General features: G+C 40.0%; 1 protein-coding gene across 3 annotated transcripts; it reads left to right on the forward strand.

The window, feature by feature from the left end:
• The first annotated feature begins 206 nt into the window (after nucleotides 1-206).
• Nucleotides 207-11,869, forward strand: tnfaip2b (tumor necrosis factor, alpha-induced protein 2b). Of its 3 annotated transcripts, none has more exons than XM_033642061.2 (12): nucleotides 207-346; nucleotides 2,362-2,571; nucleotides 2,899-3,562; nucleotides 4,492-4,603; nucleotides 5,173-5,295; nucleotides 5,643-5,737; nucleotides 5,839-5,931; nucleotides 6,038-6,164; nucleotides 6,942-7,061; nucleotides 8,697-8,852; nucleotides 8,964-9,085; nucleotides 11,370-11,869. In XM_033642061.2, the coding sequence occupies exons 1-12, from the start codon at nucleotides 295-297 to the stop codon at nucleotides 11,518-11,520; spliced, it is 2,025 nt and encodes a 674-aa protein (XP_033497952.2). In that variant the 5' UTR covers nucleotides 207-294; the 3' UTR covers nucleotides 11,521-11,869. The 3 variants fall into 3 exon arrangements, with proteins under 3 accessions (XP_033497952.2, XP_078031527.1, XP_033497953.2); XM_078175401.1 differs by lacking the exon at nucleotides 207-346 and adding an exon at nucleotides 473-624; XM_033642062.2 differs by lacking the exon at nucleotides 207-346 and adding an exon at nucleotides 1,983-2,120.
• Nucleotides 11,870-12,768: the final 899 nt, after the last annotated feature.

Below are 12,768 nucleotides of genomic sequence, written 5' to 3' on the forward strand. Positions count from 1 at the left end.
GACAAAAAGCTTAAGTTCATTTCATAGAAAAAGGAACTTAGTGATGAATGATGTGTCTGTATGTAGGGATCAATAATTGTTTCTATACATTTAAAACACCTTCCTCACAGTGTGACTTTTAAACTGCACAGTATTTTGAAACCATTCTCACATCATAATTGTGAGCTCTCACAGGAAACAATCATAAATGGAAAGCAGAGCGAACTTTCTCAACGTACGACTTAACCAACATCCTGACATCTGTCACTCAGCATCTGTGTTCAGTCGGAGGAAGTGAACACACCTGTGAGCACCATGTGTCTGACGCTTCGCTGCTGTTTCGCTTGCAGATCCTGCAGAGCACCAGGTAAGAAAACCTGTCATCAGCAGGGTCTGAACTACATGTGGCACTTTGATCTGGTTTATTTGTATTAAGATGTTTTAAGAAGTGAAGTGTGGCTGCAGCGTGATGTTTTTCAGAGCAGATTATCAGAGACAAACTAAAGACACATTCAGACAGCGTCCCTGACTGAGGTGAAGAAGATTTAACTGTATGACTGATGACAAGAGCTCACAGCCGACACTCTAATGTCTTCAGGACAAGTCTCTAAACATCCTGCTGAAAATCTGAAGACACAACACAAGGTCAAACACTCCTCATCCGATCTAAATAAAATAATAATAAAATAAATAAAATGTAATGAAATCTTTTCATAAATGTGAATGAGATATTTTAGCTTATAAAAAGTGTCAAGCACAGAATGTGAAGAGTTGAGGGTCTAAATATTTGGTTAAAATATTAAATATAATATAAACAGTCAAATAATAAACATTCATTTATTTGTTGTTTTACTCATGCTTACACAATGAAATGTAAGTTGCACCCTGTCATGCTACACACACACACAGAACATACTCATACATATGTTAGTGGGACTGAGGCTTGTTTAAAAATAAGTTGTCTGTCGTGTGTGAATGTTGGATGGTGCTGAATGAGGTCGAGTTGAAGAAGCTGTGTTAATGTCTGGAGGTACGTTGCTGGCCGGACGGCAGCAGGGTGAACCAGCTGTGGCTGCTGGGTGGGTGATGTCTTTGTTAATATTGTCTGTGCAGCAGCACGATATGAGGAAAATATGCAACAATGCTGTTAAATATCACAATAATTATATTACAATAACAATAAATACAATATCCAAGGCACAAAAAATACAGCAAATAGCTTTTAATAAAATAAAGAAAAAATATTTCCAACAATCTTTTATTAAACAAATAAAAAACTGAACACAATATATAAATAGAATAAAAATAGAATGACCGATTTTAAAGTTTTCTTTCAGCTGAATTCCACAGTTGGTCACGATGAGTTTATCGTGTGAGTTCACGCTGTGATGACTCTGAAATCACTGACGGTCAGTTTTAATCACCTGCTGCGTCCTGTTTCCAGTCAGGATGTTTTCTCCTCTGTAACAGTTAAAACAAACTTTGGAGGGAAGTTTTTAAGAATTAAATCCATGTCAGTATTTTTTTTTAAACCAGGACAGACATGTGACCTTGACAGCTCCTCTAAAACCAAGCATCAACCTTTAGGACTGAAAAATGAAGCCCAAAGTGACTCTGATTGACAGGTTGTTTGCTCACAGTGTCCTCAGCTTTTTGGTCAGATCCCCATCGATCCTCCGCTGCTCCACCCGCTCAGACAGTCACTACTTTACAGTCTGTGGCTCCACCTCAGCTCCATCAGTGTTCGATCAGGTGCAGCTCGACACCTGAAAACAAAACTGTGTCTGCAGGATCATTAGTTTAAGGAACATGTATTGTTTGACCTGCTGGTGGCGCTGTGTGTGTAGGTAGGACTCATCCTGCGGGGAACACAAACATCTTTCCAAAGTTTCACAACAATCCATGAACTCACTGTTGAGATATTTGACTCCTAAAAGTTGAGAGGAGGGCAGTGTCGCCTCAGCGCTCTAAAAGTAGTTCAGCCTCTGTGTGTGTGTGTGTGTGTGTGTGTGTGTGTGTGTGGACTTTCCACCACTCATTTACATCATCAGTGGGCAGAGCCTGTCGTCCTGTTGCTGTTTAAAGACCTCCCCAGCTCAGAGCAGCTGTAGAGTTTCTAACAGAGCAGACAGATTATCGGGGTGAGTCGCAGCTGAAAGAAAGAATTATTATAGTCCTTAGAAAGTTTCTGATTAACTTATTCAATCACTGATAAGTCTGATGTTTGAGGATTTTTTAAAAAGCATCTTGTTTTCACAGTTACAGTGAATATTATGTCTGTATTTTTATTGACTTTAATTCTCATGTCCTGTTTTTATTTTTTTTACTCTTGTTTTTATTTTGATTAACAAACATTTGACATATGTTTTTGTGTCCATGTAGATTTTTCAAAGGATCTCTCAGACTGTTGGTCTCGTCTCTCCTCTCGGATAATGATGCTGACAGAGACGGAAGGCTTCAGGTGGAACTTTCTTCCAGGGTTTAACTTCAGGAGAAACCCCAGACGTCAGGCAGATGTCAACACCACCACCACCACCACCACCACCACCACCGATGGACACCAGTCACCGAGTGAACAGATTCCCCAAACTGGTCAGTGAAGCTACATCGCTATAATCAGCAGATAACAGATCAGTGCTGTAGAAATAAAGTTATGACACCATGATGAGTGCTGTCAGAGCTGAAATTATTATTTGATTTAAGTTGTGTAACAAGAGAAAAGAGACAAACATTTGAGTAATGAGGATCCGCTCTCTTTTGTTAAACAAAATATGAGTGAGTTTTGGACATTTTGAAGTTGCAGTTTTAGTCAGAACACCGCAGGGTCATACATAATAAAAAAGAATTGTTTGCTGAAGCTTTAAATATAATCTGGATTTCTCTGATTTACTATAAACATCTGAAATGTTTCTCTCTCAGTGATCGTCACTTTTGAACAGATGCTTGAGGTAAAACATTTGTGTGAAGCCGGCCAGCTCCTGATACAGAGAGAGGAATGTCTGTTTGGGGATATAAGGGAGGAGGAGGAGGAGGAGGAGGAGGCACTGACTCATCATGAAGAAGAAGTGAAGAAGCTTGCTACAGACCGCAGGGCCCTGGAGGACCTCGTACTGCAGACTCTCAGACTATCTCTCAGCCTGGGCGAGGTCAGTTTGGAGGTTCTGACGTCTGCTGTGAAGGCCGTGAAGCAGGAGGATGACCAGGACCAGCTGTGGACACAGAGAGATTGGACCCCTCCGGCCTGGAGGCCTAGTGGCTGGAAGAAACTCCACGACTCAACGCTTTGCAACTTGGTAGAGGAGCGTATGGATATGGACAACCCCCTGACGCCCCCTGCTGACCAGGTGGACCAGTCTACGATCCAGGCAGACATCCACAGCATGGGTAGGCGGCTGAAGGAGGACCTGCTGTTTGTGGTGGACGTGGTGAAGAGCTGCTACCCTCCTCAGCTGGACATCTGTAATTTATACGGCAGCTTGTACCACCAGACTCTGAGCGCAAGACTCAGGAAGATTGCAGACTTTGGTCTGGAGGACAAGGACTGCACTTTCCTCCTGCGCTGGGTCAACGAGTATTATCCACAGTAAGTACTTCCATTCAATTCATGTCTGTTTCTGTATAGGTGTATTTCTGTCCTGGTAACAGCAGAGACTTAATCTGTCAGTATGGATGTCCGTCCGTCCATTCTCTGTCTACCAATCCAAAGATTTCTCAACAAATTTATTCAAGTACATCTTTCAGGAACTTGTATTTTAAGTCAGTATTTCCATTTTAAGCTTCTCCTGCTTTAATTTAATTTGGAGACAAATATTGCCAGAACGTCCAGATAAGGGGAAGGGGGATTCAAATAGACACTGATTTGTTTTAAGGTTGGTTGTGTACCACTGTAGCCGGACTGAGTTGGACTTTCTGTTTAGTGTTGAATGTTTGGTGGAGACGATGTGATTCAGAAATCAACACAGCATTTAAAAGTATTATAAATTTCTCTTTGTGTAGTTTTGGCCTTAAAGTTTTACTGATCTGGATTTCACTACAAACATAAACTTAATCAGAGGCAATCCTTCTTAATCATTGCCATCAGTGTGTGTAGGAGTATTTACCTGCAGAGACTCTGCCTGTAGTTTATTAGTTTATTTCACTGTGTTCTGGATGTTCCTGGAAATCGAGTGAGGCCTTTATAAAAAAAAGTTTTCTCATGTGAAATCAGTTAAATAAATGAGGAAGAATGGCTTTCACTCTCTGGGACTAAAGTTGTGTAAAACACCAGTTGCAGGAGTGGCACAGATCTTGCAGCTCTGCACCAGCAGTGAATTACAAAACTCATCTAATGCAACTCAGCAAAAAGACAAACCAGGTTTTACAGTCACACCCTGATTTTCATGTCTTGTCAACAACAAGTTGCTGTGTGTCCTTGTTTTGAAATGTTGAAACTTAAGTGGGACAACAAGCTGATTTCAGATTATAATGTCTGGAGATGTTGATGAAAGTTGTGATATCTGCTCTCTCTGTCAGAATCCTGCAGAAACCAGAGCTGGTCAGTGAGATTGATGTTGAAGCATTGGGAAAGCTGCTGCCTGAACAGTTATTGAAACCTCTGGAGGATCAATACCTGAACAAACAACAGGTGAGCTAAGTTGCTGCCTGCTTTGTTTTACAGTTGTAATTTGGTAGCTTTATTGAAACTGTGACCTGACCTTTATTTAGTTTCAGGTCTATGTCGACTATTTTAAGACAAACATTAGTCGAACGGTCCTGATGTTTGTTGGTCAAACAGGACGTCCAACACTTACAGTCGGTCCACAGTGAGATATCTCAGCAACCACAGGTCAGATTAGCATGAAATGTGTTGTGTATATTCACGTGCCCAGTGGATGAATCTTAATGTTACGTGTGGCCTCTTGACCTAAACTCAATCACCAGCACCAGGCAGTAATTTTCAAAAGAATTAAAAGTGTAGATTCAGGAAATTGTTGAGAATGATCCTTTTTGTTTGATCGACCGCTAATGTTTTCTGTCAGGAGGATATTTACATGTCTAACCTCCTGCTGGCATGGCTCCAACAATACCTGAAGCATCAGTACTGTTTCAGTTTCAGGATTTTGTCACTGTTGCAACTCCTCACATGTATGTCAAATCTGTGTAATATGTAATGTTATATTTTATAAATGACAGCCACATGTTGTGTGCATTCAGGAAGAGCTGATGAAGTACATCGGACACGTCCTGGAGGAAGCAAAGCAAAAGTGGAACAACGGAGAGGAACCGACGAGAGAGGAAGGCTGCTTTGTCAGTCATGTGGCCTATGACATCATTCAGGTACAGTTTCAACAAGGCAACATCTGAATCTGCAGCTTCTCTGCACTTTACAGAGGTACACTGCTCTCTACCTGCTCAGGTACTCTGTACTCTACCTGCTCAGGTACGCTGTCCTGATGATGTGAAGTGGTGCAGATCGGTACATTAGTGAGTCCTTTGCGCAGAAGTTTATACATTTTCTAAAAACACAACACAAGAATAGGGACGGGTTGAGACAGAATGAGAAGGGATGGGATGAGAGGGGATGAGACAGGAGTCACTGTTCAGGGATGGATTGAAAATCCACTCCCATGACTCTCTGTGGTCTAAGTTGATGTCACTGACCTGTGTGCTCCCTCTGTCTTCAGCTCATCAACGGTATGGTGACTTCAGCTGAAAAAGTTGTTGGAGATCTGCATAAGGCTCAAAACTTAACGAGTGAACTGGAAGATTTAATGCAGAGGTAACAACACTGAGGATTTTTTATCTGTTAAAAGGCATTCATTTTTTACTCAACAACAAAACACTGTTAAAGTGAAAATTCCTGTTTTTCAACTCGTGCAGATTCAAGATTTTCCAAAATGATGTCATCAAGCAAAACAAACCCAACAGCCAGCCGATCATCAAAGCGAACCTCGGCTGTTTTGAACAGTTCAGGTAGGTCGCTGTTTCTGATATGTAGGCATTTTGTGATGCGAGACCGAGGTCTGACCATATTAAAATTAAAAAAGATTACAATCTGATGTCTGTGGTTCGTCTGCAGGGATGTCCTCGAGAAGAAGAGCCATCTGTTGAAAAAGGACGTGCAGAAAAACTGTTTGGATGTTTTGGCAGACATGGAACAATCTGCTCACACATATTTATTAAAACCTGTGCACGAAGCACTCAAGGTGAGCTTATTTAAACTTTATTTTAAAGTCAGTTTTCTCATTATTGTCAACAACGCTCATGAAAAAGAGACACAAAACTACAAAATATTGTGTGTGTATTAAAAAGCCTGATGTTTTCTCTTCCTCCATCGTGTTGCCTTGTTATAAACACACACAGACTGTAGTTTAATGTATACACTGTCCTACTGGCACAAATACTCACAACACCAAATGTGGATTCATCCACAGCTGAAAATAGTCCTCAACAAAGTCATTATTTCCTCCTGTATTCAATAAAAACTACAGTGAGCAGCTGTGTTTTTTAAAGAGAATTTATGAGACAGTTTTAAAGTTAAAGTAGGAACAAGTAGTAAAAGCCAAAGAAATTCATAGAATATTAATAGGTGGAGAAATTTTTGCACCAAGTAGGCCTATAAAAGTCTTAAAAAAAATTGCAGAATAAAGATTACAAAGATTTTCATGATAAAATTATCCAGCACACATGATCAAAGAAGCAGGATTGTCAGGAATATAAGAGCACCAAAAAATAATTTGCAAAACAAAAAATAATTTTATCAACAAAGAAAAATATCAGTTAGTTAAAGTATACGTATGTGTACAGTATATATATATATATATATATATATATATATATATATATATATATAAATATGTACAGTATATGTATAAATATATATATATATATATATATATGCAATTTTTTTATTCTTGCAGATTCTCTGTTTCTGTGTATGAGAGTGTTTCCTGTCTGATGCATCATGTTTGTCCTCCACACAGCCTCAGTACCGTAAACTGGGAACCAGTGACTGGCTGAATAAGCCTCTGTTTGAGAAGCTGCTGGTCAGCATTGAAAACGAGCTTCAGGGTCTTCAGGGTTCGATTGTATCCTCTCACCAGGTGCGTGGAATAAAAACCATGAAACACACACTTCAGTTTAATTTAACTGAGCAGCATCTGTCTTTTACTACAAACCATGTAAACTTCAACCAACACCTTTGTTCCAAAGTACACTGTCATTGGTTTCAGCACATTTCCATATGGTTATAAAATCAGTCACGTTTACTCACAGATAACATTGGTATGATGTCAGAAAGGCGTTGGACTCTTACGTCGGACAGAAATTTGGTTAGAATGAAAATCAGGTGTTTAATTTTTTTGAATGTCTAATGATGTTAGAACTTAATGTTGTGGCTGTTAACATTATCATATTTTGTAAATGTTTTAAATGGTTTTGTTCTCCGTAGCGTAGGACTAAATGTTATTTCAACATTTAAGATGACGTTGGCACAAGACGTTTGGAAGAAATTAGATTTTGGTTATTTAACAACTTGAAACAAACTAAATATCAGCGCCACCTGTCGGCAGCATTCTACTTCATGCTGATGTTGGCACTAGAATGTGTCCTGACCTCATGGTTCCAAGGGGCATGGAAAACCTGAAAAAGTTATGAAATTTCACAATCACATTTTCCAGGACTGGAAGTGCTGGAAGAGTCCTGGAATTTTATTGTAGCTGATGAAATTGTTACAGTGATCTTTCATGTATGACATAGCTTTGATATGTGTCAAGGTGACATAGCTCTAATGTGTCAATGTGGCATAGCTCTAATGTGTCAATGTGGCATAGCTCTAATGTGTCAATGTGGCATAGCTCTAATGTGTCAATGTGGCATAGCTCTAATGTGTCAATGTGGCATAGCTCTAATGTGTCAAGGTGACATAGCTCTATTATGTGTCAATGTGACATAGCTCTAAAGTGTCAATGTGACATAGCTCTAATGTGTCGATGTGGCATAGCTCTAATGTGTCAATGTGGCATAGCTCTAATGTGTCAATGTGACATAGCTCTAATGTGTCAATGTGACATAGTCTTAATATGTGTCAACATGACATAGCTCTAATATGTGTCAAGGTGACATGGCATTAATATGTGTCAACATGACATAGCTCTAATATGTGTCAACATGACATAGCTCTAATATGTGTCAAGGTGACATAGGTTTAATATGTGTCAACATGACATAGGTCTAATATGTGTCAATGTTATGAGTTTGAAACTGATGTTTGAAAAACAAGATTGCTTTTGTTTTTGTTATTGTTATGGGCTTTTGAAAAGTTCTGGAAAAATGTTTTGAACTAATGTTCCTGAAAATCTGTGGGATCCTTGTGACATTAAAGTTCGGTCACCTGACGTCACAACCTACGCTCCAATTATCAATGTCTAATGACATTGGCGTCCCACCAGGCTGCACCTTCACTGTTTTCACTGACTGTTAAAGAAATGAGTGGAAGCCAATGGCTGCTCAGATGTGAGGAAAAATGCTTTGAAACACTTTGGTATAGTTTGTAAAATTGTCAGAAATAGTGTATTTATGATTTTTATAGTTGACAGAGTAAAACACGTAAACTAACTGCTTTTGTTCTCTAAACTCAGTTTGAAGCATCGAGAGGAAATTTTAAGGAGTTTAAAAACAAGTTAATAGTCATTAAGTGGTTGCAGTGATTTCTGATTTGATGACTGGATGAATTTCAGAAGCTGGTTGGTCAGCTGCACCTTGAGGTGACTGCAGAGTATGTGAGGAGGCTCCTGAAGGGACAAGTCAGACTTAAGGACAAAGAGCGACAGCTGAAGGCCTACATGACCGTGAAGGAAGATGCAGAGAATCTGCACAGTTTATTTGTCAAAATGGTGAGTTAACCACAAAATAGCTTTAAACAATAATTGGATTTGGATGAAACATTAATGTTTGCTTGTAGTTCAAACAATGCATGATGTGATGTGACCGCTTTGTCCTCACAGGGATCAGACCAAGACTGGTTGATGCAAATCTTGATCAAGATTGCAGAAGTGCTCAAACTCCAAGACCTCCCTGCTATTCAGATGCAAGTAGCATCACTGGGAACTGCTTATCCTGATCTCAGGTAACCTTTTATTACTATTTTAAAGCCAATGTACGATGGTTTGTATGATATCTGATGAATCAGCGACCCAGGAATTATATAAATTCTACATATTTAACGTAAATCTGTGTATTTAACATTAAGTCATGATGGTTAGCTTCAGGACGAGACACACTGTCAGGACGTAGTTTAAAGATTGCATGGCTCTGAACACATCTGCTGGGGAAAGTCATGTGTTCTGTGAGCCATCCACCACCTCAACCTGCCTCTTAGCTGGACCACTGCCTTATTCACTCACGTCGGCACTTTGGTCATTTGATGGCAGCCTTCTCAAATACCTGGTTTATGCACCGACTATTGGCTCACCATTATGCAGAATATGTACAATGTTTGCTGAATTAATTTTTTGTAGGAAAATGTGTATAGAGTGCACAAGATTGAACAGTTTAAAACAAATGCATATACAGGTGTCACATAGACGTGCAGTGGTCCATTGACCATGACCCTAATCCTGACCCTGAAGCCACTTAACTAGAGGTGCATTTTGGGACATATGTTTGACCTCACATACTATTGGTTGACCTTTGCCCTCTCCCTGTGGCCTCATCATTTTTGATTGTTTGGTTTTGGTCTTCATTTTCTGTTATCTGAAGTTTATTACAGGTTGATTTTGGGTTTTGTCTTAGTTAATCTTTTTCCTATTGGTTTGAATTCATAATATTTTGTTGGGGTAGTGTAAATGTCTTTCTGTCTTTTGCTTTTATTAAATATTTTGATATTTTAAACTTTTTAGAATAACAGGACTTTTATAAAATTTCAGATAGAAAGAATACAAGATATAAACTGTGCCCGTGCATAGTATGGCCTCTTAGGAGGCTTACTTTTTGTCCCTAAACCTGACTCTGATCCTGACCCTGACCCTCAGTCTAAACTTGACCTAATATGGATAGGACAGCATCGTAACATTAGAGGTTCACACTACTTTAAGGTCAGGAGAAACAAACCCACCTTCAGACAGAGCTGAGAACCAACAGGAAGTGGAAATATGTTCAGATGTTTCCTGACAGCGAGATGATAATATGAGCTGAAAGCAGAGACGCTGCAGCTCACTTTCCTCAGGAAGCTGCTCCTGTCAGTGACACGCTAAACAAACAACAGTCCTGCAGTGAAATAAAGAGGCTAGAAACACAGAGGGAGCAGCTCAGGTTATGACGGATCCAGGTATTTGTTAAACCTCAAGTATTAACAGGAAAACTGAGTTCTGAAAAATGCATGAAAATATAAATGAATGATTTCTTTGGTGTGTGACCATAATGACACCTCGTACTCGTACTCGTACTTGTTGTCCTCCGCTTATCCGGGTCCGGGTCGCGGGGGCAGCAGCCTCAGCAAAGAAGCCCAGACAGTCCTCTCCCCAGCCACTTCTGTCAGCTCTTCCGCGGGAACCCCGAGGCGTTCCCAGGTCAGCTGGGTGATGTAGTCCCTCCAGCGTGTTCTAGGGTGGCCCTGAGGTCTCCTCCCGGTTGGACATGCCCGAAACACCTCCCAAGGGAGGCGTCCGGAAGGCATCCTTACCAGATGCCCGAACCACCTCAACTGGCTCCTCTCGATGTGGAGGAGCAGCGGCTCTACTCCGAGTCTCTCCCGGATGTCTGAGCTCCTCACCCTATCCCTAAGGCTGAGCCCAGCCACCCTGCGGAGGAAACTCATTTTGGCCGCTTGTACTCGCGATCTCATTCTTTCGGTCACTACGCAGAGCTCGTGACCATAGGTGAGGGTTGGAACGTAGATCGACCGGTAAATTGAGAGCTTCGCTTTCTGGCTAAGTTCCCTCTTCACCACAACGGAGCGGTTAAGCGCCTGCACCACTGCTGACGCCGCCCCAATCCGCCTGTCAGTCTCTGTCAATAATGACACCTTGTTGGGTATTAATGATTACATAAAGTCTACAAACAGCATCAGATACAATATGTAATTTGTATAGGTTAAATGTCTAAAAACAATGAGACACCTTATCTGTCAGTTTAATCAGGTGTATGGTCCGTGTCTTTTGGTTGCAGTCACCTGTCAGTGGCATCAAATTGACTTTGCACAAGTCAGGACTGTGGTTGTCTGCCAGATGTCATCCTGAAGTTGTCCTAATGTTGTCCTGATGTTGTTGTGATGTTGTCTTAATGTTGTCCTAAAGTTGTCCTGATGATGTACTGATGTTGTCCTTATGTTATGTGATTGTAATGATTGAAATACATTTATGGGAATAAAACATTGATTTGTTTTACTTTTCTCTTTCTTCTTACATCCACAGTGAAAAACATGTGTCAGCATTGCTCAAACTCAAGACCAACCTCTCCAAAGTCGACAGGAGAACCGTCAAAGAAACTCTGTCAGACACATTAAGGGAAACAGGAAGTGTCGACCTTTCTTGTCCGTTTTTCGTCAGAGTTCATCTGAAATGAACTCCAGAAAATCATTCTGTTGTTGTCATTTAAAAACCGTCTGAATGTCAGGTTGTACAGTAACCCTAAGCTAAGTGTGATGAGTTGGACAGGATATTGAGTGACTGTAAAATGATGGGATTTGTTTTTAGTTACCGTATGAATGTATTAGTTCATATTATTGCCATAAACATTTTATTGCTCAGAAATGTCAGTGTATTTTTTGTTTAAAAGGACCAGTTCAGTTATTTTTCTCAGAGTGTAGCCTACATAGTTTATATCAAATCAGTTTATTTTCATAGTGTGTATATTTTGTATATTTTGCATCACATTTGCAATAAAAGGAGAGGTCAAGATTTCATTTTTAAAATTTGACATTTTTGATTTTGTGTCATCTGATGTCGATTGTTAGAAAAAAGTGTTAAGTGTAAGTTTGTAAATAGATGTAATGAAACTTTTGAGTGATATTACCATGCTTTTCATGACATTTTTACCTCTGTTGTACATCAGCAACAAAATCACCTCATGGATAAAAACAAACTTTTACTGGCCGAGTTTCATGTTAACATCCATGTAGAGCAGAAAATACATAAACACGTAGTGTTGGAAAAGATGACGTACAGCCGGTTTACAAAGTATTCAGACCCCTTTACTCTTCTTGAAACTTTTCATTAAGTTGCAGCTTTGTGCTAAAGTTGTTAATTTTTTTCCCCTCATCAATCTAAAGGCAATATAATGTATGAAAAAGAGAAACCTGAAATATCACATTAACCCTTTGCTATGACACTTCAGCTCAGGTGCCTCTGTTCTATACCTTGATTGGAGTCCAGTTGTGGTCAATTCAACTGATTGGACATGGAAAGGCACGCGCACATGGGCACACGCGCGTATGAACACATGCATGCATGCATGCACACACACACCTGAGAGATATGATATGAGATACTTCACACTGGAAGGAGTTGAGCTGCAGCAGAGCTATAGAGAGAAATTTAGGTTTTTTAATTTAAATTACGTAGAAAAAGTATTTCAAGCTACTTTGTAAAACAGTGATGAAATGGTTAAATGTATGCATGATACAAAATATATGACAGAAAAGTCAAACAGGCCAAACCAACAAAATAAAATATTCCAGTATTCTTGGAAGTGCAGGAACGTCAGCAACAGGCTCCGTACAACATGTTCATTAGTTTAATTCTGGGGTGCCCAACCAGTCGATCGCGATCGACTAGTAGATCGCGGACTGATTCCCAGTCGATCGTGAGATAC

The sequence above is a fragment of the Epinephelus lanceolatus genome, chromosome 15, assembly GCF_041903045.1.
Source record: "Epinephelus lanceolatus isolate andai-2023 chromosome 15, ASM4190304v1, whole genome shotgun sequence".
Classification (NCBI taxonomy): domain Eukaryota; kingdom Metazoa; phylum Chordata; class Actinopteri; order Perciformes; family Serranidae; genus Epinephelus; species Epinephelus lanceolatus.